The sequence below is a fragment of the Hypanus sabinus genome, chromosome 26, assembly GCF_030144855.1.
Source record: "Hypanus sabinus isolate sHypSab1 chromosome 26, sHypSab1.hap1, whole genome shotgun sequence".
NCBI classification, from domain to species: Eukaryota; Metazoa; Chordata; class Chondrichthyes; order Myliobatiformes; family Dasyatidae; genus Hypanus; species Hypanus sabinus.
In genome coordinates this window covers 26,154,440-26,180,329 of record NC_082731.1, presented here as the reverse complement: position 1 = coordinate 26,180,329, position 25,890 = coordinate 26,154,440, and the positions used below count along the sequence as shown (strand labels likewise).

The window sequence follows — 25,890 nt, the reverse complement described above, 5'->3', positions numbered from 1 at the left end:
TCCACAGGCAGGTCTAGGCCACAGAGACCTGAGTCTGTTAAATTAGGCGAAAAATTATAAAAACGTTTATTTAGCAAGTTAGTTATTCATCATTTCGCATGTTTAAAACAGAATGCAATTATATCACTTCTTATTGTTATAAGTAGGCAATTGCGTTTAGTTTGGATATTGGGGTAGATTTCTATAAATGTTTAGCTGGATAAAAATAATGGGCAACCGGAGGGAATCACAGAGCAACATAAAAGTGACGTTTTAAAGGAAAAAGTGAAATATCCCGCAGAGTCTGGAAATTTGATACAAATACAGAAAATACTCAGAAAAGTTTGGCAAATCAGGCAGGGTCGCAGGGGACAGTAACAGTCAAGGTTTCGGATTTATAGTTTGCAAATGAAAAACATAGAGGTGCAAGTTTGCTTTCAATGGGAGAGACTACGGAGGTTCAATAAAGGGATGTTTGTGTTATAACAAGTCGAAATGACTTGATGGTGGCTGTTGTCAGGACAGTATGGTTATTGGCTTGTGTACTGCGTTGTTAATGGTAAATTCGTAGGATGCATTTGTCGGAGAGGCTGATCCACGTAGGATAAAATGGTAGAACCTGCTGAGCCAAACGTAGCGTCGGAGAGCGATACAGCATGGAAAAAGATCCTTCAGTGTCACATAATTTACATCAACAAGTCACCATGCATTTACGTCCATTAGTCCCATTGTTATATTTTCCCCACATCATCGTCAGATTCCCCTTATTTTCAATTCGACTACTCGCCTAAGAAGGGCAATTTACTTCAGCTAATTAACCTTTCTGGGAAGTGGGAGGAGATTGGAGCACCAAGAAGAAAACCATGTGGTCACAGGGAGAATGTGTAACCTCCACTCAGACCGCACTAAAGATCAGGATCCAACCAAGGTCTTCGGGATGAGAGGTTCCATTGGCTAGCGTTCACCCATGGTAGCGCTAGAGTAAGAAAGCCAACGTGAAGTGTCGAAAATGAAAACTGCTGGAAAAATTCAGCAGATCGTGCAGCGTCTATGGAAGAAAAACAATTAACGTATTTACACTTGGATTATTGAATACATAAGATATCTAGGTGCTGGGACCTGGAGTAACCAACTGCTGGAGGACCAGAGCGGGTTGAGGAACACCTGTGGGGGAGGGGAATTGCTTGATACACTCAAATCTGGGAGTAAGCGGGTTGATGCAGAATTATCAGAAAAAAAAGTCAAATATAACAAGTTTAGAGAATCTTGTTTATCGAGAGATATGGAGGACCTGGTTTAGAAAAAAGATTGAGTTGCACAAAAGGTATAGGCAGAAAGGAGGCAAATGTAAAATTATAAGAAATGCAAGAAAAAACAATAAAGAAATCAGGATGGCTAAAAGAATGCATGATGTTTCTCTGTCAGACAATTTCAATGAGCACGAGCTTCTGCAGATATATTAAGAAAGAATGGACAGCAAGGGACAAAATTGGAAGATCAGACTGATCATCTATGCATAGAACCTAAAGTTATGGGGAGATCATAAATTCACATTCTGCATCTGTATTTAATCGAGAAAGTCTGTAGAATTGAGGCAAAGGAGCAGTGGATGCCGTCTGTATGTTTAGAAAGGCATTTAAAATGTCCCACAAAGGAGGTTGGTCAAAAAGGTTCATTTAAGCGGAAGTAGTGAAGTGCTTCAGATATTGGCCCCGAGGAAGAAGCCAGAGAGTGATCGTCGATAGTTTTCTTTATGACTGGACACCTGCGAACAGTGGTGCACAGTCAGTATCTGTAATAAGGCAGTTGCTGTTTTTCAACGATCAACGATCGAGATAATAATGTAAAATGGATTGGAAAATATGGGGATGGGTACTGGAATGGGGTATAGTGGGCAGGAGTATCTGGACCATCTGGAATATGGACTGATCAATGGCTTTGAAGTGCGAGCTGTGCACTTTAGTTCGGTAAAACAGGGTAGGACTTATTCAGCGAGCGGCAGGACTCTGAACAGCGCAGTAGAACAGAGGGATCTGGGAATACAGATCCAAATTTCTTTGAAATTGGTCTCACAGTTAGATAGGGTGGTAAATACAGCCTTCGGCACATTGGCTTTTAGAAATCAAAGATCTGGGTACCCGAATGGTGCTGTTATGTTGAAATGCTACAAGACGTTAGTGTGGACCAATTTGTAGTATTATATGGTTACATTAAAATAGGGAAAGATGTTAAATCGATTGGAAAAAGTGCAGAGAAAAAAAATCAAGGATGTTGCCAGAACTTAGAACCCCAGTTAGAGCGATATAGGTGGGGTAATTTCAAGCAGGGTTTCTCCACTGCAATTGGTCAACACTAAAGGTCATGGGTTAAGTGTAAAAGGTCAAATGTTTCAGGAGAGCACCTTGACTCAGAAGATGCTGAAAGTGATGAAGCGGCTGTCAGCAGAAGTGATAGATGCGGGTTCGATTTTTAACATTGTATGTGTACATGGATGGGATATTTATCTAGGGCTATGGTCCCTGTGCATGTCGTTGGATTCGGCAGATTGACAAACAACTGAAAATGCTCAGATGCTGGAAATCAAAGCAACACAAGCAGAATGTTGAAGTAACTCGGCAGACCACGCAGAGTCTATGGAAAAGAGTAAACAAGTCGACATTTCGGACCTGATGGAGAGTCTCGGCCTGAAAACTCGATTGTCCTGCTGAGTTGCTCAAACTTTTTGTGTGTGTACACAGGTTAATAATAGATGAAAAGAGTCAGAAACTGCAAGGGGAGTCAAGAGGGGACAGTGGAAGGAGAAAGTTGCGTGTATTATGCTGGAACACAAAGGGTAACTGTACTGGAATGTGGTAATTAAGGAAGATATTCCTTTGAGTCTTCAAGGCAGAAATGAAACCAGTGCTAGATGGAGAAGAGGATAGGTGACATGGCTGTAAACTGTGATGTTGGTACGTGGATGGAACGCGTAAGAGAGAGAGAGCTTCCAGACATAGGGAATGATATCAGTCCATTGGAGAGTCCAGGGAATAAAAGGGGTACGGAGTGAACCCACTTTATTTAGAGGGATTGCTGTCTTCAGAGTGCAGAAAAAGATGTGGGGGTTTCATAGCAAAATGCTCAGAGTTCGATAGAAAAGGCAACTTGTTGGCATTGAAAGTACAGAACAAATTGCACAGCATTCAACAAACGTGCTCAAAATGCGTCATATATTTGGCATTCCCACTATTTATGTAGCGTATGTGTAGTGCGTGTATCACTCATAAAATGGACTGATATAAGGCTTCTCCATCAGACTCCCTATAACTTTCACTGTCCATCTCCCCGGAAGGCAGCCTCAAGACGCGCACGAGGATACCATCAATCCCAAGTACTCTGCCTAGATACTCACCATCCCGATAGAGGCAAACATTTGTTGGGTAAATATTCTGTAACCCCCCTCATACCCTCCCCTATCTTATACAACTGGGTCTGAGAACGCCGTTAGCGTCACCCTCATCATCCCATTAAGAGATTAACGTCCAACATTTCCAAAGGCTCCAACATTTCTCAATGTGTTGCAAGTATTACATAGTTCCCATGTCAATGGCATTAATTCAGTTCAGACCATTTTGAATAGAGATAAATGGAAACCAGGAATCACTAAAGCAGCATATTTATTCATCATCGCAAATAAAAGAACAGAAAACATATTATTACTGGACAGAGTCACTGAAATTATTGGAAGAGCTTATTTCTCACTGAGCAAAACATTAAATATATATTTGATTTTCAGCTGCGTTGATAGTAATAATAAAACAAATTACTTGTATGTAAAGAGACAGGCAATATAATGACGGAGCTAATCCCTGGTAAAAACAAAATTCTTAGCATTTACGAAATCAGAAATTGCTGTTCGGCATCCAGCATTTCGTTTAATTAGATAGAACGGCAGCATAGAAAGGAAGTACGAGTGATTGCATAGGTACGCAGAATGATATCACATTTCCCGCCTGATGCATGATCCTAATTATGCTTATTCTTTGGCTGGTTGACATAAGCCAAGGCTGAATGGCCTAATTCTGCCCTCGCGTCTTTTGATCTTATGGAAAAATTTCATTCTCCAGCCATCATACAGGTAACACAAGGCAGCCATTTTAAAGCCCCTGCAAATAACAGCATCGCAATAATTTGTCCATACGTTCACTGCAATTCAGAAAGGAGTTTAATATTTAGGCTGATTTCTAAAGCAATGTGAGAAAGAAATGTAGGACATTGCAAAAGGTGGGCTTGGTGGGATAGGAGTGGAAGATGAGCTTTAAGTGACCAGCAATTTCAAAGAGTTGCTTCGGCCAAATTGAATGAAATAGCATCCTTTTGATCGAAACGTTTCTATAACACTAATAAAGCACATAAAACTTGAAATATATATGCGCTGTAAAATACAATTAACAACCCAGTTTCGTCTGGAAAAAAAGGGCATGTTCATCTATGGTGCCTACGCGAGTATTTAATTTTCTTTGACGAATATTTGACCTAAGGCATCCAACAAATACTACAAAGCTACTCCATCACGGTACTGCATAGAAATTAGACAGAGATATAACTTAGAAGCGTTGGATAATATTGGACCGGTCATTTAAATATGCACATGCACATAGCAAAGGGACAGTGTTCCGATGTGAAGTCTCCGGCACTGGGCTCCCAGCGGTTGGTGTCAAAGCACCAATTCATTCCAGCGGAAATAATTCTTACTTGAATTTAAAAGAAAACACTGGCGCCGATAACTGGAGGGGAAAGAAAGAAAGGATACAGAAAATTAGCAAAAAGATTAATTTCAGGAATACAATAATTCTCCTCTCTATCTTGTTCGATACCACGGATTCCTAAGAGCCTAGCGTCCTGAAGGACAGTTTAGAAATCCCAATATTTGGGATCAAAAATGGCCACGAGGCCCCCTCAAGGTTTCAACGCCATTCTAGGAAACCAGGGAAGGACAGGAAACCCTAAATCTACTCTGACATGCTTTGTAGCCGCCACTTAATTTTGTTGCCTGGCAGCTACAATCTGACTTTTGCTTATTGATAATTCACAAGGCACACAACGAAATTCCGAGTGCACGGAAATGGGCCCTTCAAGCAATTCCGAGGTGTTGTAATTTGGGAGGGTATATCAGGGTAGGACTTACACAGTGAATGGTAAGTCACCGAGAAGTGCGATAGAACAGAGGGATTTGGGAATACACATTATAATTCCATGCTGGTGACGTCATATATGGACAGTAGATGAAGATAGATTTTGGCACATTGGTGTTCAGAAATCAAAGTATTGTCTATGGAGTTGGAATGCCATACTGGAGACGTATACAAAGTTGGCAGGTCTCACTCGGAGTACTTTATGCAGTTACGGTCATCAATTTACAGGAAGGGCATTAATAAGATTGCAAGTACTAAATGACATAACCGATTTTTTTAATCGCTGGTACCAGCATCTATAGCCAGGCGATCTTCTTCTCTCCATCTACCCTTTAAAGCCTAATTATAATGTTTCACCTATCAGTAAGACAACTCCACATATCCCTACTTTCTAGAGAAGGCGGCCACAGTCTTCAGTACCGCCTTTTACAGGACAAATCTGTCACACCTGAAGACATTTTGGTACTGCTTTCACAGTCCTGCATGAAAATGGAGTGGAGGTCACTTTGTTGGGTGCAGAACAGAAGCGTTCGCAAGAGTGATTTTTAAAGCATTGCCATATAATACATCTTGCAGGAAACTGCCTCTGTTCTATGAATTTATGCCAGGCAGCCTTACCTTAAATGATCCAAGCTCTGGCCGTCATCATGACGTTGAATGCAATGCTCTTCAAAAATAGAATTCGCAAACCAATCACCGTCAAAGACATAGAATTCTCTTTTGGTAAATCTAAAATGATTTTCAAAACAAATCATCAAATCAGCAGAATTTCATTTCTGTGTTGAGTTCTCAATAATTTTCATGCAGCTTTAGAGGGTATTTTGCTGGATTCTTGTTCCCAGTTCATATAATTATGCCGGTAAAACCGTATAATGATTTCTTTATGCATTAATTTAATTACACAACTGCCTACATGTCGGCCTTTCTATAGACTACCATTGCCACCTATCCATATGTCTGCCCATCTCCCAAGAGTGACCTTTATTCCCAATGTGTGATCCTGCCTCTGGGTGAAGAGTGTAATTCTACATAAATAATCACGTAACTGTATTATTGGACATTATAACTTGCCTCTCCCCTCCCTCTGTCTTTCTCTAGGTATCGTTTGGAATTATTCTGTATTTCTATATATCGACGGCATGCTGGGTAAAAAGGTTGCCCCTCAGATTCTTAATAAACTATTGTGAGCTTTTATGTGAATCTGATCAACTAATTATGTTACTTATAATACAAACATTCATCTGTCTATCTCTCTCTATATGTATGTATGTACAGTATTGTACAAAAATCTCAGTCACACATATGTAGCAAGGCTGCCTAATGATTTTCTACAGTACTGATTGTGTTAACTCGGATTGTAGAGCAAGTTTGTAAATCTGGCGGGAGCAAAGAATGTTGGCAGTAGCGAAGGTGGAGGGCCGCGGGAGGGATGTTGGACAGGTGGCAGCGAAAGAGTGCCGGGGCCGGGAAGAGGGCATTAACGCAGACACACCCTGCTCTGCGAAACCAGGCAAGGTCAGCTGGATGCTAACAGTTGATTATTACACAAAATATCTCTGGTGCTTCCTTCTCTCTCATTTTCCCCGCCATTACCCCTGTCTACAATAAAGAACCATATCAGAATTTCGTTATCATTACTTACGCATGATTTTTTTTTGCAGCAGGGAAGTTCAATATATACAATTAATGCAGTGCTATTCAGCAGTCTCAGGGAACCCAGCTATTTATATGCGCTTAAGTCTTTTGGAGAGTATTGAACGGATGTATGTATGTATGTATGTATGTATCTATTTATAGCCACCCCATTCCTGTGTACACCAGCGCATTATGTATCTAGCTTTGAGTATATCTGTTGACCATCTTCGCTCTGATTACCAGTTTGTATCTTTTGGTTGCTTGTCCATAATTCACATGGTTTGACCGTCTCTGCAAAGCAAAAAAAAGGAACATGAATTATTAATCGCGACTTCGATTTCGTTGTCATTACTGACATTACCAGTGCCATTCCTGTTCAAAAGGCTGCGACTGCACTTCAGCATGAATAATCTCACCGATGTTTTGATTATTTTGCATTGATTAAGCTCAATCAGTGTTGACTGAGAGCTCTATATCTCTTTCGCCGCACATTAGTGAACGAATTAATGCTCCGATTTTCCAACAGATTGCCGTGCACATTCCACATTTTTACGCAGCAATGCCAAAGAAGCACTTCTCTTATTGAAGTGCTTCCAGTATGAGAAGTCAACCTACGTCCCAGTCTATTCCCTTGCAACATTTCGTGCAACAATGATGTACTGGCCAAATGATTTCCATTCTAAAAATCTTTACTGAGCCCGATCACATTGCTGCTTGTGGTCTCGGGATGTACACAGATTATGTGCCTGGCTACCCTGCAAAGGATGATTTTTTAGCATCAGGAATGCTTCTTATTTGCAAAATTCAATTCTTTTTCACGTAATGTATAACACTCACCTGGTGCAGTTTGATTGACCACTTCGACTTTCGGCTCGATTAGTTTGTTATTATGCTTGACCTCACACGTGATGCTTGATTTCTGACCATTTGAAAGAGGCGGAAGGAAATTGGAACTGCTGTAATATCCGTCCTCTGTCACCACACTTGTGTCGGTCAATGTGGACTGTGAACTACGAGACATTTTGACTTCAACTTCCTTGGGGTAAAATTTGGAGGCCAGGCACACTGCTGGTGGTACTTCGTCGCCTTTCACACTGGAGTTCACGGGCGGGTAAAGAATTGATATTTCTGGTGTTTTTTCTGGCTTTTTCTCTAAAATTTCAGAAAAAGAATTAAAAACAATGATCAGAGTCCACTCAGGCAGACTGCAGTTAAGTTATACCATGGTTTGTTAACCACATGTAACATAGACGCTGTAACACAGAAGGTGGTACCAGGACTATGTCATTCGGCTCTTCAATCTTCTCTGCCATTTGTGGCCATATATTTTAAATTCAGCAACCCGTCTTTGCATTATTTCCCCGCCACTTGATTTTTTTTTCATTTTTGGGTCTGCATGTGAATCCTCTTCAATATTAATTTGCGTCAAATTTATTGTGTTCCAGAAAATTCCACGGTTTTGGTGAGGGAAACCGTCGCCCTCAGTCTAGCCCTAAGTGGTGTTTGATCCCATGTTCTGGACTTATCTGGACGGAAAAAAAGTCAGTCTTGGAATTATACACTTATCTTGTTAAGCTCTGGTGACATCTTTGACATTGGTTCTAGAGCAGATTATTATTTTTTTTAAGAAGGAAAAAAATCAGTTTCAATTGACCTAGGTATAAGAGACAGGCGATAGAGACATGGGTGACAAGTGAAGTGGAAAATCTAGTCACGTGGAAGAAGGCAGCATACATGAGGTTTAGGAAGCAAGGATCAGATGGGACTATTCAGGAATATAAGGTAGCAAGAAAGGAGCTTAAGAAGGGGCTGAGAAAAGGAAGAAGGGGGCATGAGAAGGCCTTGGCGAGTAGGGTAAAGGAAAACCGCAAGGTATTCTTCAATTATATGAAGAACAAAAGGATGACAGGAGTAAAGTTAGGACCAATTAGAGATAAAAGTGGGAAGATGTGCCTGGAGGCTGAAGAAGTGAGCGAGGTCCTCAATGAATACTTCTCTTCGGTATTCACCAGTGAGAGGGTACTTGATGACGGTGAGGACAACATCAGTGAGTTTGATGTTCTAGAGCATGTTGTTATTAAGGGAGAGGAGGTGTTGGAGTTGTTAAAATACATTAGGACGGATAAGTCCCTGGGGCCTGACGGAATATTCCACAGGCTGCTTCACGTGGGGAGGGAAGAGATTGCTGAGCCTCTGGCTAGGGTCGTTATGTCCTCGTTGTCCACGGGAATGCTACCGGAGGTTTGGAGGGAGGCGAATGTTGTCCCTTTGTTCAAAAGTTGTAGCAGGGATAGTCCGGGTAATTATAACCCGTGAGCCTTACGTCTGTGGTGGGAAAGCCGTTGGAAAAGATTCTTAGAGATAGGATCTATGGGAATTTAGAGAATCATGGTCTGATCAGGGACAGTCAGCATGGCATTGTGAAGGGCAGATCGTGCCTAACAAGCCTGATAGAGTTATTTGAGGAGAAGACCAAGCATATAGATGAGGGTAGTGCAATGGATGTGATCTACATTGATTTTAATAAGGCATTTGACAAGGTTCCACATGGTAGGCTTATTCAGAATGTTAGAAGCATGGGATCCAAGAAAATTTGGCCAGGTGGATTCAGAGTTGGCTTGACTGAAGAAGGCAGAGGGTTGTAGTGGAGGGCTTATATTCAGATTGAAGGCTTGTGACTAGTAGTGTCCCACAAGGATCTGTTCTCGATCCTCTACCTTTAGCGATTTTTATTAACAACCTGGATGTGGTGGTAGAAGGGTGGGTTTGCAAGCTTGCCGACCTTTATGTTGGTGGTGTTGTAGATAATGTAGAGGATTGTCGAAGATTGCAGAGAGACATTGATAGGATGCAGAAGTGGTCTGAGAAGTGGCAGATGGAGTTCAACCCGGAGAAGTGTGAGGTGGTACACTTTGGAAGGACAAACTCCAAGGCAGAGTACAAAGTAAATGGCAGGATACTTGGTAGTGTGGAGAAGCAGGGGGATCTGGGGGTACATGTCCACAGATTCCTGAAAGTTGCCTCACAGATACATAGCGTAGTTAAGAAAGCTTATGGGGTGCTAGCTTTCATAAGTCGAGGGATAGAGTTTAAGAGTCGCGATGTAATGATGCAGCTCTATAAAACTCTAGTTAGGCCACCCTTGGAGTACTGTGTCCAGTTCTGGTCGCCTCACTATAGGAAGGATGTGGAAGCATTGGAAAGGGTACAGAGGATATTTACCAGGATGTTGTCTGTTTTCTAGAGTATGGATTATGATCAGAGATTAAGGGAGCTAGGGCTTTACTGTTGGGAGAGAAGGAGGATGAGAGGAGACGTAATAGAGGTGGACAAGATATTAAGAGGAATAGACAGAGTGGACAGCCAGCGCCTCTTCCCCAGGGCACCACTGCTCAGTACAAGAGAACATTACTTTAAGTTAAGGGCAGGGAAGTTTAAGGGGGATATTAGAGGAAGGTTTTTCACTCAGAGAGTGGTTGGTGAGTGGAATGCACTGCCTGAGTCAGTGGTGGAGGCAGATACACTAGTGAAGTTTAAGAGACTACTAGACAGGTATATGGAGGAATTTAAGGTGGAGGGTTATAATTTAAGCAGGTTTTGAGTGTCAGCACAACATTGTGAGCCGAAGGATCTGTAATTTGCGATACTATTCTATGTTCTATGTTCTATAGTCATTTATTAAAAAGAAGATCCGATTGTTGTTTGAACAATTTTGGAGCTTCCAAGAGGAAGACACATTTTTATTGACCTTTACAATATCCCAGGGAACACGTTGCCCGCATCTTCTCGCTCCCCAGGATTGTATGAGTTTTAATGAATACCCCTCTGTTCCCTAACTCTAGCGAATGCCAGCACTGACAAGACATACATCTCCGTCTCTCGCTGCCTTTCTTTTTTTCTCTCTCTACCCCTTTATTTCTCCTTCCATCCCTCACTGCACCACAGTCAGAAATAGATATGTCTCTAGCTATACGTCTATTCATCTATTTGTCGCCTTTTTATCTATCTCTCCATCACTCTGTACGTGTATATTCATCTTTCCTTCTCTCTGTCTATATCTGTATTTCTATTTATCTATCTGTATCTCTTTTTAATCTCTCCATCTTCCTATCTATCTATCTCTCCCTCCCTCACTCACTCACTCACTTACTCACTCTGTATTTGTATGGTTGGCATTCCCTCTCTTTATCTCTCTGTATCTCGATCTATCTATCTATCTATCATCTATCTATCTATCTATCTATCTATCTATCTATCTATCTATCTATCTATCTATCTATCTATCTATCTATCTATCTATCCATACACCTATCTCTCCCACACTCTGTATGCGTATATTTGTCTTACCCTCCCTTTTCCTCGCTTCTCCGCTCTCTACCTATCTCTATCTCGCCCTCTCTCTCTACCAAAAAGCTCGACACCATCTGGTACAAAGCAGCCATTTATCCTGTCACCTCATCAGCTGTGCTGAATCACCATTACCAATACTGGTAGGACATTCTCGATGAAAAAAAAAATATAAAAAATATATATAAAAAGTATATATACTGAGTAGTCCCCTCGTGAAGTCTCGCTATTCTCACCTGGAAATACTAGGCCAATTTTCTTTTATTTCCGGGCACACTCCTCTAAGTCTACTTCCACCGGTATTGTGGACATGTCTTTGGTAGCCGCTTTGCAATGGAAAGAAATGAAGTGCCCCACTCCATCCTCTTACGAAATTAAGGGAATATAAATGCCGACAAGTAAGAGAAGCCTGGGCCCTGAACGCGCGCTGAACCAATCATTGGTTCCTGCGTAACATCGCCAACCACAGCCGGCAGGTCTGAGAAAGACCCGTGTATTCCCATCCTCTGCGTTTTATCTATAACCAACTCGCATTCAACCCTAATAAATTCCCGACAAATGCATTTGTCTGATTTTGTTCACCAACGTCCATTCTTGATCATTAAAGCGCTCCATTTTAAAATACAAATACAGCTTTGCAAATTCCTTCCTTATTTTGTCCAAAAGGACAGACAACGGTGGGTGGCTATAGTTTTCTTCCGTACTGGAGGAGGGTAAATCCCAGTGTTCTCCTGTAATTCTTGTTGCTGAATTTAGTTTTCTTTGAGTGCATGCCACATCTTCTAAAGTTATAGGTAGTAGAACATTTGACTGCATTTTAAATTATGCAAAAGGATTTAAGTTGTCTACTGAAACGGGCAGCCATGCGGTTAATGATTTGTAAGTAGACAGAAATGTGATGTAAAAGGTATTGATGGAACGAATGAGGCAGTGGAAAATATTCTAAACGATATGCAACAATTAGTGAACGCGGCAGGAGAGCCCAGCTATGGCTAATTAATCACATACATTGTGAGCTTTATCGAGAAAGGCATTAGACGATAAATAGTACGTCAGTGGTAACTTTATAAAACACTGGTTCGGCTTAATAGAATCTTATTTACCATTGCCAGTCGTTGCGTTATCTGAAAGATTTGAATGTATCAGAGAAGGTCTAAATTTAGGGTATTGTTTTCTGTTCTGAGGGCAGGAGTTACAAGGTCAGATTAAGTGAATTGGGTTAGATTCGTCAGCGAAATAAAATACTGATGCGAGATTTGATGGAAATAAATCGGCAGAGGTCTGAATACAGCAGGTCATAGAAAATTGATCCTCGTGGTCAACAGGAGGAATACTACATAGTTAATGGCAACCAAAATAAAGGGAAACAGAATGCGTTCAGGAGGGGAATATATGTTTGTGACTTTCGAAGGCCTGAATGTATTTTGCGTCCCTCAATGGGAGATTAAAAAAAAACTGATAAAGAAAATTTGATAAGGTTACAAGATAGGGCTAGGTCGAGCTGTGACAGCTGGGACGTATAAGTAGTATCGAATCCCTTTCTGAGCTGTAGCCATTTTGTAATTCTAAGGTATACTTTCTCAAAGCTCTCCACGTAACTTTTCAGCCAAAAACTTTCTTTCTTGAATCTGTATTGACTCTGCGTAATCGAAATTATATCTATTAAGTGGCTTCATATCATTTGCTCGGTTATACACTCCAGAATTTTACCACCCGATGTATGATAAACCTTCAGAGCTATATTACTTTTCTCTCAGTTAGTGGGTTAATTGATCATATGGTCACGTTGAACCAGAAGGCCTGCCAATTTGCCATAGCTCCAAATTGGAAAATAAAAATAACATACAATATGGATGCTGTTACCGGTATTCTCCCTCTCCCCGAAAGTTTACTCTCCAGTCCACACCATTCAATTCAACACCAGCATCCATAGTATTTTGGAAGACATGAAGCAGGGCAGCAGATCTATTTCAAATCTATAAACATTCGGACAACAGGGACTCTACTTCCAGGGAAGGCCAAATAAAATTTGCATGTCTCCTTTGTCACCAATTGGTTTTGCAACTGCTCTGCTGGAAATCGCAATAAACTGCAGAATGGTGGAAACAGATCATCACTTCAAAGAAACAATGATTCTCTCTGTGAACTGTGTTTGCAGCCCATTTTGTAAGAAGCTAACATATTCGAGAACCCCTTTCACCCCAGTAATTTTCCTTCACCACACCACGTTGGCAGATGATATGAAACTTGTAGGCACATACCAGCAGATTCAAGGGATAGCTTCTATCTCCCACCCTGTTATAACATTATGAACGGTTCCCCAGACGACAAACAGATTCTTGACGCTAAAATTTACTTCCTAGTGACCTTGCATCTTGTTATCAGCCTGCACTCTCTCTGTAAACACAACATCAATTCTGCATTCTGTTATTGGTTTTCCTTCCAGCTACCTCAATGCATTAATGTAATAGAAATGATCCATGTCGATGACATAAAAGAGATTTTCCTTGTTCCTCAGTACACGTGATAATAATAAACTCATTTACTAATTTACCAATTCGTTACTTTGAGGTTGGTTAGCTTCTCAGATATCTTTTTAACTAACACGAATTTATTTTACCTTCCCCCCCCCCTTTATTGTAGAAGGAACAGGGTTCTACTGTTTCCCACAGAAGCATCTTAAGAAAAAGGACGGACAAGTAGGATTTTTATAAGTTATCCGCATTTTACTTGTTTCTCATTAAAAAATATTCTCACCAGCATATACCCTCGGAGATTTTTTTTAACTTTTGATATATATCCATTGAAGATTTTAATGCCCAATTCACTCCTTGATAATGTGCTCCCTTATAATATGTTTCCTTGATTGTGAATTTCGGTATTATTTTTCCTGAATTTGGTGGCTTTTGCAATTCCTAATACCTCCTCACATTTTTTGCCACATTACAAATCGAAATGTAAGTTTAATTGCCTGCTGTGTAGGCTGTGCGAGGAGAAACAGGATGGAGTTGATCGATATATGAAAAGTAATCGGTTGTCAGCGAATAACTTGGAAAGTGCATTTAGTGGCATTTCTCTGAGAGGGCATTCCCTGAAATGACAGACAGACCTACTTGCGTACTATGGACAAGCTCAGAAATATAACAAACTCAGGCTAACGTAATTCCAGTTTATATCAGTTTTCCACACTTCATTTGACAATTTCTTATTATGCTTCATTTCAACCTTTTCTTCCAAATTATTTGATGGAATTGAAATCCCTTTACTTTACGTTCTTTGGCATAGAAGTTAGATTCCGTTCTTCCATATCCTGCCTGCTAGTGAATGCCTCATATTTTATTATGTTCAGATTCAACACCCTGTCTGAACACATCACTTACAGAACGAATAGAATAAACCAACATTTAATTGGAAACCATTAGCACAATGGTTAATTTAAAACATCTCCTTTAATTTTTGCTCTTGTACAATATAATGGAATCTTGACCCCTCAATCTATCTCATCGCAGCCTTGCAACTTATTTATATAAACTATTGCACTTTCCTGGCAACATTTTTTTAATCGACTACGGTTATCAAGCCTTACATTCAGTTGTCAGTTTTAATTTTCTCTCTTTCCCTATCAAACGTCGGTGTGGGTGGAGGTGGGTGTGCGGGAGAGTGTTATATTTACGGCCATACGATTCCAGGACCTATGGAGCTTTACAAGCTAGTAAGTAGAGAAGTTATTCTCTACAATCAGCTGTGTTTACTGATGTAAAATTTACTCTTTCTTAACACTTTACTGCTTTGACAGAGGTACATTGAATAGTTTCTCAATACGCAACAATTCAGCGTATGAACTTATCAGCTGGCTGCCTTTTATTCTGCTGGCAATAGCTGTGAATATTCCAGTCACGGCTGCTGAAAGAGCAAGCGATGAAAATTCATCGACCTAAAATGATAAACCTGTTTCTTCCTCCACACCCACTACACGAACTGCTAATTCTTCGAGCACATTTATGAAAATTTTCTGACATACTGAATATTTCACAGCAAACACATTTCACTGAAACATGATCCTTTAGCTTCAGTTTAAAAGTAATCTGAGAAAATAAAGCAAGGAATGTTATTTTCAGTAGCAGTTGGCTGGTAACAGGATATAATTAAAATAGTTGAAAGAGGGGCGTGGGAAGACGTTTTTAAGATTCAAATGCAAAGCAGTTAGGTCCAAGAATATTACAAAAAGTATATAAGGAGTAACGTTCCAGGTGAATTTAACTCTAAAGAACATAAATAGGATAGGAGAGAATATTGGAAATATATATGAAAGGTGCGAAGACAAAAGGAATTCATGTTGGATTTATTCTTGTTTTGCTGCAGCAACATAGTCATAGAAAAATGGACACCAACAGAAGTTCTTCGGCCTAGTGACATCCCGCTGATCTTTAACCAGGTATTTACAATGCTTTTGCGCAGATCCAATTCTAATTACCCTGCATTAGATCTTCACAGACCTCACTGCAATCTCCCGTTAACTCACCTAATATTCTGCAGCTCACTGAGCCACAGAGAATAATTTGGAATGTTCAATTAAACTGAAAATCTTCATGACATTTGGAAGTTGGGAGGGGCAATAGGAACAGACACCCAGAGGAATCCCTCGTGGTCACAGGGAGAGTGTGAAGACTCCATGAATGCTGCACCGAGTTCAGTATTGAGCCTTGGTTTCTTTCTTAATGAAGTAACAACACTACGAGTTGAGCCATTGTGCAAAGAGGTCTCGAATTTCGTGTTCAATGCAGTCGCTACATGGGTGGGTTACAGTTCCCCTTGGAATGAACTTTAAGTGACTTTATTTCTATGGCCAGTTTCTCTCCCTGCTATTAGCTAACAGCCAGCAACAAAAAAAAAACAAACAAACAAACAAACATATACATTTACCAGAAGAAGAGGATGCTCACACTTACTTGGCACAGCTCACAGCTGTTAGCTGGGCCATGCTGCAAAATATGAGTGTGTAAATATAATGTTCTCTCAAAGAATAACCCAGCCCAGACTTTTCATTAGACCTGAACTAAACAACTTTACAAATACCCCATGTGTTGTAGTAATCCTTGTTATCCATGTGGTTGATGCAATCAGCCTGCGACGGGACGTTCTATACAAAACATTGTGCGTTTCTCTGCCTGATAGCTATAACACAAGCCCAAATCCAGGGATCGCCCTAGTTAGGAGGACATTTTTATGCATGAATCCAGGAATCAATCTTCAAATCTTTATATATCATTTGGGGCTCTAGCCTTTCTTTCTATTTTCATTAGAATGGAAGCGAAGGCTCAGCGTGATTGAATTGATGACAAATGTTGAGCTCAATTAAGAAGCGAAATAAGTGGCTTCACATTCTATCACCGTTCATGGAGCCGTTATCACCAGGACGGGCTGAACAACCTCCTATTTTCTGTACGACTTCAGGAGAGTTGTCATGCAGCGCATTGACGCATTTTCCCCACTAACAACCAGGGCCATCAGCAACAATTTCATCCTGTTCCCCCAGAGAGCCAAATTCCCTTCCCCAAATATGATTTCACACCACCGAACTACTTCCAAAGTAAAATACGATGGAAAACACGAGTGCTACTTAAACAGGTTTGTGAAAAGTAAATGGCGATGACTTACTGGGTTCAACGGTGAGTTTCGTGCCGTTTCCAAAAATCAGCTTCTCTGCATCACGGTGAATTCAGCTGCTACAAATACTGCTCTTACCACATAAGAGACCCTTCTATGGTTTCTGAGCAAATTACCTTATTCTGCATTCTGAGCGCACTTTGAGTCTACATTTGCTTGCCATTTACAGTGGAATGCATATATTTCTCCCATCCTTAGCGGCATCACAATGAAGCTCCGTAACACCAAAACCCAAATTAACTTGTTTTTAATCACCTCTACGGTGGTACTGAAATGCATTACATATTGCGAGATGGTGGGGACGGGACATAAATGTGGGGTAGTGATGACCTTCCAGTTGTCGTATAGATGCCTTCCTGTGTCCCGGGAAAAGGGCACCATTGAGATGATGCTGAAAAATTTGGAGGTGTGCGGATGTGAGACAGATTGAGGTAGTTATAGTCTGGTCAGATACTGCAGACGCAGTGTTAGATTTTAAGGGTAAGACCTGCAAAGTGCGACGACGGAAAAATAAAACCATGGCAGATTCGTTCTTGATTTTGCTGCAGCTACATAGTGTAAGAAAAATAGGACACCAGCAGAAGTCCTTTGGCCAGTGGACACCCTGCGGATCATTAAGCACACTTTCATAATGCTTATGCAGGGAATCCCATTCTAATCTCCATGCTTTGGATCAACATAGGCCCCACTATAATCTTTCATCAACTGACCTAATAGTCTACAACTTACTTACACACAGAGAATATCTTAGAGTGTTAAATTAACCTGAGAATCCTCAATACTTTTGAAAGATAGGAGGGTCGAATTGAACGACAACCCAAAGGAACCCTCGTGGCCACAGTTCGCCCGTGAACACTGATACAGCGCAGTGTTTGGTATTGAACCATAGCTTCTGTGTTAATGAGCCAGCAACACTAAGAGTTGAGCCATAGAACCATAGAACATTACAGCACAGAAAGTCCTTTTAGCCCTTCCTGGCTGTGCTGAACCATTTATCTGCCTAGTCCCACTGACCTGCACCTGGACCATACCCCTCCATACACCTGTCATCCATGCACCTGTCCAAGGTTTTCTTAAATGTTAAAAGTGAGCCTGCATTTACCACTTCATTTGGCAGCTCATTCCACACTCACACCACTCTCTGTACAAAAGAACCTCTCCCCCAATGTTCCCTTTACACTTTTTCCCCTTCACCCTTAACCCATGTCATCCGGTTTCTTTCTCCCATAGCCTCAGTGGTAAAAGCCTGCTTGCCATTGTGCAGAGTCTCCAAATTTATGTTCAATGCAATGGCAACATGAGCGGGTCTCTGTTTCCTTTAAAATGAGCTCTGTATCTTTGACTTAATTTCAATCGTATTGTTCTCTCTCTGCCGTCGGCTAGCAGCCGGCAGCAGAAAATATACATCAACCAGAGGGAAAGATGTCAACTCTTACTTGGCCCAGCTGTCAGCTGGTTCCTGCTGCCAAATATGAGTTTGTAAGTCGAATATTCTCACTTCAAGAATAACCCAGCCAGATCTTTTCATTAGCGAAAAGTAACCACGAATTGAACAACTTTCTCAAGTACCCCTCCCCCATGTTGTAGGAATCTTTGGTATCAATGTGGTTAATGGAGTCCGCCAACGAAGCTTCGTTATATATAAAACAATTGACTAGGGGCCTTATTTTTTAAGTTCGAAAACCTATCTTTGCTATCTTTAATAGAATGGCAGCGACGTTCAGTTTGACTGGAATTGATTACAAGTACCTGAGCTCACTCGAGGGAGTGTGTGAAAAGAAGTAGATTAGAAGTCTATGACCCTACATGGACCTATTATCTTCACGACGGGCTGAACGACCTCTAAAGTGCGGTGAGACTCCGGGAGAGCTGTTGCCATGAATATTGTCGCAATGTTCCCACTAGCAACCAGAATCATCACCAGCCACTTCACACTACATTCACCTGTACAGCCAAGTCCCCTTCCAGGAACAAATTGTTAAACCAAATAACCAACTCGCAAGTAAAACCTGATGAGAAACACGACTGTTACTTTAATAGGCTTATAAAAATCAAAATATTTCGACATACCTGGTTCCACCGTGAGTTTCGTGCCACCTCCGAAGATAAGCTTATTGTCACTGTGTGAACAGCTGCTACAAATACAGCTCTCACCACATAACCTTCTATGTTTTCATAGCAATTTGCCTTATGCTGTATTTGCGTGCAATATACATTGGAACCCATATAATGCTCCACTCTTTTCTAACATCACAGAAAAGCTCCATAACTCCACAACTTCAATTTATTGTTTTATCAGCTCTACTCTGATGCTGAAATGCATTACATGCTCTGGGCTGGTAGTAACGGGACAGAGATGGTTTCAAGTGGCAGATTTCCAGTCCTTGTCATCGTATCGATGTTCTCCTGGTTCCAAGAAAAAAAGCACTAGGGGATGATGCTGATGAATTAGGAGCAATATAGGTGTGAGAGAGATTGGGTTTGGTGTAGTCTGTGCAGTTACTGCAGACGCAGTGTTGGACCCTTAGGAGTGAAAGGAGGATTTCAAAAGTAAGACCTCGAAATTGGAAACTCCTGGTTTGCTGTCACTAATCAAACACATCACATCCATGTGTCACCCTTCACCATTCCAAAGAAAAGAATAACAAGAAAATAAGGGGGGCATTTGGGCAATTGTGTCAAACTTCAAAGTTGTGCAGATGGTTCCAGGTTTCTCGAGGCATTGGGACCAGCCCTGGTGCATACAGAATTATTTAAAAATAAATGCTTGCTATTGAACAGGACGGGCTTATATCCACCTGTGGAGTGGGGGAGTTTAAAGTGTAATGCTGGTGGTGGGGTTGTGACATTCAAGTTTTAGAGTGTTGCCTTAAGTAAATAGAAGTAGAATTGATGGATAAGGAGTAGTAACTAAAAACGGTGATTAAAGGTGCAGAAGTTGTCCTACCTTCAGTGTATTTTAGATGGATGAAGAGGAATAGATGGAAACCTGCACAATATATGCCGGCAAACGCAGAAAGTATAGGGAGTAATGTTGATAAAAGGACAAATCTCTGTTTGGGGATATTATGTGGTAACCAGAACTGTAAATTGGTTTAGAATTGGTTGCCTTGATATGTTCCCTGTCGTATAGCTATATTTAGATACAGATTGTTGAGAAAAAGAAGGGCTGTCAGTTTGATAAAGCGACGATGTTACCTAGTCACAAAGAGATACGCCAGGAAATAGGCATTTCAGCCCACTGAACCGCCCCCACCTATTAAACACCTATTTTCATCAATCTTCATCTATCCTTGTTTTTATTTTCAAAAAGAAAACTTCCTTTCACTTATCCTATCACTACAGGTAAATTACAGAGGCCTGTTAACGTACAGGCTCCGTGTTCTGAGATTGTGACACGCAGTTCGAGACACGGATACAAACGATGCATTATCTGTAAATTTCTTTACTTCCCGTAAGAATATCATACATACACTTCAAGGAGATCAACTTCCGATTCCTTTATTCCAAATTTAGGCGAGTCTTTCCGAAGTTATTTTATCCCCTTGTAATAATACAATCGCGCTACAATAGAAATCAACTTCATGAACCTTCAATACATTTCCTTCTTTGCATTTAGACGAGATTTTCCTATGTTATCCATGTGCTACCTGAACAGAGATCTGTAAAACTGCATCAGAGTTATCTATTCTTACATGAGAGTGTTTTTGCAATAAGTTCCAGTGCACCACTTACCTTCCTAATTCGTATACATGAAGATCTCAGAGTTCCTCCTAACAGATTTCAGCTTCTCCATTGACACTATTGTATTTCTTCCGGACAAAATGGAATATCTCATCTTTCCGTGTTATAATACTTCTGCTATCTCCTTGCCAGTGCATTTATCTACTGTATTCCTAGAGGTTTCTCTGCATCCTCCTCACACCGACTCTGCATCTACGTTATCCAGTACTTTAATATAGATTGCATAAAGCAGCTCAAATCCCATCTTCCCTTGATTCCCCTTCGCTGATTTTCTGAAGTAAACCATTCTCCAATTAGTATTAAAATTTCGTATTAACCTTGGCAACCTGTTCCTATTCTATACCTTCACAGTATTGCTCGGGTCAATTTTGACCCGGTCCAAGAATCCCCTTATAACAAGTGCCTATATAAAGTTTTGAACCACAGCTCTATTTACAATGTACAAATAATCTATCTTATATTAATAAATGGGTGATTAATTCTTAATTAATATTTCAGAGATTTAATATCCATTTCAATAGACACGGGTCAAAGTTGACCTAGAACAGCCTCAATGTACAAAAATTTGTAGCATAAAATATTTAAATATTTTCCTTTTTGCGTATTTTGGGTGACTAGGAAAAGTAATCACGTTTATGTTAAAAATGGCATTTCGGGTGTTTTTCCCGCTGTCAGATATCAAAACAGGTCAAATTGGCCCGAATATTATGCAAGGGTTAATAGGCTTCGTATTGAGTAAGCCTCGTCAATGAATGAAAAACACAGGAAAATATGGGCATGAACAGACCATATGGTTTCCCAGCCTTTCCCACCATTCATTATGGCTGCTATTCTGCATACAAGTTTCAACTCATTTTAAAGTTCGGTATAAACCTCAATTCTGCGAGTTAAAACTGCACATTAAGTTCTCTGATCTGATATGCTGCGCAGAATTGCATGTAGCCCCGCTTTATTCCAGAAAATAAAAACTATGTGCTTGATATGTGAATTACAAATACAAATCGAGGGACACTCATTTGATCAGTGTTTCTGTTTCAAGACCGCTTAGCATACATTAATTCGACTTCAATTTTCTCATATGCACCTGTTATACTATGGCCAACAGTTTCTATTTATGTTACTTTGCAGTTCATATTACTTGAACTCAAACTCCAAGAGGAATCAACATGCAGCTTATTACACTACACGATTAGCGATAGTAAGCACAAATCAGAGGAGCGTATTCTGAATAGTCATGATACCCAAGTTAGGCAAGACATTGATTAGAGAGAAGGGGTGGGGATTGAGGGGAATAAACTCAGTTAATGGGATGTATAAATTGATGTGAGGGTCTTTTGGATGGATTGAGAATGACTTCGTATTTAAATTCTTGAGGCATACATTATGAAATATTGACTTGACGTAGAATAGCAGTTCAGAACAGATTTTTAAAATGTAGTATGTTATTATTGAAGACCAGGATTTAATACATTCTCCCCCTTTCAAATCTTGTGCTTTTGAAGACCTGTACTCCATAGTTGAGATACCACCACATTTATTCTCTGACGCCTAACTAAGGTACCGTTCAGCAGAAAATGGCATTACTCAGAAGAGAAGGAAAACACTTATTTGACACAACTGCCAGTTGCGTCTCGTTGCCGAATATTAACTTCCGCTGCCTCAGTTACAATTTCCCAGGCACATACCTTCCACTAGACCAACCTGCCCATATTTCACCTTTTACACCAACAGTCTTTCGTGTAGTTTATAGTTTAATCGAGCTGTCAGTGAATGATAAAGCCTTTTACTAAACAATGAAATAAATAGAAGTTAAAACTTTGAACTTAGAGCAGAAAGTTTGGGTTTTGTTCAGTGACCACCAATTAGCAGAGTAATAAAAAAAGTAGAACTCATGTGGCAAAACTGTTTCACTGCCATATGTTACTTTTCCCTCACATCTATTCTCGCAGTTCCAGTCACCCAGATGGAAACCTACCACTGTACAACGTTATAATTTCTAGCTATTGCTTGGGTCAAGAATTTGCAATTCTGACTCTAGCCGAGATCAGCAAATGGATTTTGTGATGCGCATACAGATTTCATCCGAACAGCATAATTCTGTATTTAGCGCTTTCCCTGCTAGAAAGAAGTTCTAAATTGTTCAGGAACCGAAGTTCAGGAATTAGAAAGCAAATCTCTCCCCTAAAACACTTTACAGAACTTTAAGCTATTGCAAGGAAACTTTAGAATGCACTGCCTCCAGATATCATAAAACTGCGTTTTGACCAAAAACGAATTTTTTTTCTCAACAGTCAGCAGGTCGAGCAGTATCTGAGTCTGATAAATTTTCTAAGATCTGGAACATTTACACAGTTTCTTTCTCCACCCAGCTGACATGGCATCCTGTTTGCTTAGCCAGCTATAAATGCAAATTAGTACTCCAAGCAACCATTGACATAATTAATTTCACTAAATTGTCATGGACACAACAGCCACACTATTAATAAATTAAAAATCAGCATTTCTGGATTCATTTTGAACATATACAGGAGATGTTTCATGCTCTTGGCTTGAGATAGGGTGCCAGTGGTGTTCAGTGTGTGGTGAGGTTATTTACGTGTGAGGCTCTCTTGATTGATGTCTTCCTACGTGCGCACTCCAGGCATGCTACAAGAAATCACTCAGTTAAAATAAATACTATCTTGAGTTCATCTTCAGGACAACAGTACATTCAGTAATTCGACCTTTTTGCTGCCAGATGTTGTCACTGCAGCTGAGGAGTTCAATATCTCTAGTACATATAAAGGCTGAAACTGATTGGACGACTTTCACCCTACTACTAAGCTGTCGCTACCATAACGTTCTAGCGACAATATTAAGACTCAATTGATCAGAGTACGTAAATTCTCAGAAGGAAAACGAACTCACCCTCTTGACAAAATCATCGCCTGTAATGCCACCAAAGTTCAGCTTCTAGCTAGACAATAGCAATGCCCAGGCATAAACCAGTCACTAATCATGAAGACCATTTTCCAATAATTATGTTAATGGCCTCATAGCATGTTCTCTGCAATGTCTGTGTTTTTCGTACTATCTGTCACTGAATGATAAACCCTTGCACAAACTGATAAAGTAAGCTTAAAATAATGCACCAGTGGATGCAAAGGACATGTTCTGTTTAGAAAAAAGCATAAAATAGCATCAACTAGAAGCAATGGAACTGGAACTTACTTGGCAAAACCGTCAACTGTGTCCCACTGCCAAACACCATTCTTTGTCTGTTGTAATCGTAATATCACTGAGATAAACACTCATACATAATCCTGCAACTTGACTGGCGAGCTAATTTCGAAATATTGCTTGGGCTAACGTGTTTGTAAGCCTTAGGATATTCAAACACACACCCATGGAAATTATACTATCTGTGGACTGATTGCATCGAAGGTAGCATTACAATACCTTCACCTCATATATACCGCTAGTTCGAAGTCATTTATTTAGCTACATTAACAAAACGTTTGGAAGAGTTGCTGCTTGACTGAAAGTGAACATGAGTACCAATGAACTTAGGTTATTTTTTTCCAGAAGTTATTCCATTGTCGCATTTCCCGGTACTACTCTCAAAGCTGAACTAATTAATTACCATATTGTCAATTCAACTCCCTTTTGGAAATCTGATTCAGGCTGGCTTTAGCACTTCTCGAGAGAGCTGACATATCCTATTTGGGTGATATTTCCTTTAACACAGTTCCTTCTTTGGTCAAAGAAAGAATTCGACATATCGTATCTGCTCTGTCCTCAAATGTCCTCTATATCCCATGATTCTCTCCATCCAACCATTCCTTTCCAGCTAGAGCAGTTACCCCCTTCCATTCCATCATACCCATTCACAATAGGTAAAATCTCCAGCAGCAATTAAATGTCTATGCCTTTTGGAATATGGGGAAACACAAGAGCTTGGTGGGGGGGGAGGGGGTTGGTCGGGGGTTCGGCAGTGGCTCTGGAACTCAAATAATCACAGGAAGAACAGGAACTCCTCAGGGCAGCGCCCAAGTTGGTAGAACCATCCTCCAATTGGAATAACCTGTCTGCATTTACACTATTCAAGGCCCCAGTTTGTCAAAGTCGCTCAATTCTCTTCCCAACATCATTCTCTAGTATGGCGTTTTCCCCTAAGTTCCTCATTATAGAACCATTTTAGAAAATCTTCCCCACATCCATGAACTTCAGCTCTTTCCTTCCAGGAAACCACGAGAATACTTTATATGTGGCCTAAAATGTCAGTCAGCGCTTCAAATGTGGCCGATCACAAGAAGAATTAAGCTTGTTGTTAACTTGCAAATAGAAAGCAACAGGTTCTGCCCCATCCTTCTACACGCACATGTGGGAAGGATGGTGACTTTGGTTTTCGGGGACGAGGGGTAGTGAGGGTTGCAGAAATTATGCAGATCGGCGTTGCGCATCGATCAGTGAGCGGCTTTATGTCGCGTGCCTGCCTTGACAGTTTATTTCCAATTTGTTTTTTAAGGTATGTTTGAAGGCAATTGAAGCCTTGCGACTGAATGTGATTCCGTATTCCCTGTCTGTCCAACAATACACGAAACAACATTTTCCTGGCATATTTTGTGAATAAAGCTCACGTTTTTATCAAATGGAGTATGTAGAAACGTTGATAGTGTTTGGATGACTTTCACCCTACCGCTAGGTTCTCATTGCCTTAGCTTTCTGACAACAATTACAAAGCACCAGTCAGCAGTAAATAGCACAGCTGAATTGAAAAAAAAACTGACTTACTTGGCACAACTGTCAGCTGAGTGCCGCCGCCAAATATCATCTTCCTAGTTCTACACAATGAGAACGAGTAAGGCAAAAATTTGCTAATCCACTAGCGGCCCCAATTACAACAATGACACCAACGGCCGTTTGTGCTGTTTTCTAATCGCAATGTATCTGTGAATTTTAACACCTTGCACAAAGTGATAAGGCAAGTATCAAATGCTGGAACTTTGCACCAGAGAGTGTTTTATTCTGTTAGTCGCAGAAAAGGACTTCAACATAAACATACAGAATTGAAACTGACATGCAATACTCTCAACGTAGTGGTACTGCCAAACCTTGTCTTAACAGTCGCATCGAAGTAGATCATAGGACAACCGCCCGTCCAGAAACACCCCAGAGAATCAAAGGGACTTTTAAAACAAGAGAAACTCCGTCGATGCTGGAAATCAAAGGAACACAAACAAACTGCTGGAGGAACTCAGTAGGCCAGTCAACAATCGAAAACAGTACCGTCGAAGTTATGGACCGGGACTCTTCAGCAGGACACTGCTGCACCCTGCTAAACGGTCTCGTCCCGAAAAGTTGA

General features: G+C 40.6%; 1 protein-coding gene across 2 annotated transcripts; it reads right to left on the bottom strand.

The window, feature by feature from the left end:
* Positions 1-3,618: 3,618 nt before the first annotated feature.
* LOC132381328 (T cell receptor delta constant) lies at positions 3,619-25,417 on the bottom strand. 2 transcript variants are annotated; one of them, XM_059950694.1, is made up of 5 exons: positions 25,320-25,417; positions 7,626-7,940; positions 7,029-7,079; positions 5,772-5,882; positions 3,619-4,745 (listed from the first exon to the last, which is right to left on the bottom strand). In XM_059950694.1, exons 1-4 carry the CDS (start codon positions 25,357-25,359, stop codon positions 5,773-5,775), a joined length of 516 nt encoding a protein of 171 aa, XP_059806677.1. In that variant the 5' UTR covers positions 25,360-25,417; the 3' UTR covers positions 3,619-4,745; position 5,772. The 2 variants fall into 2 exon arrangements, with proteins under 2 accessions (XP_059806677.1, XP_059806678.1); XM_059950695.1 differs by lacking the exon at positions 25,320-25,417 and adding an exon at positions 23,757-23,847.
* Between the last annotated feature and the right edge of the window lie 473 nt (positions 25,418-25,890).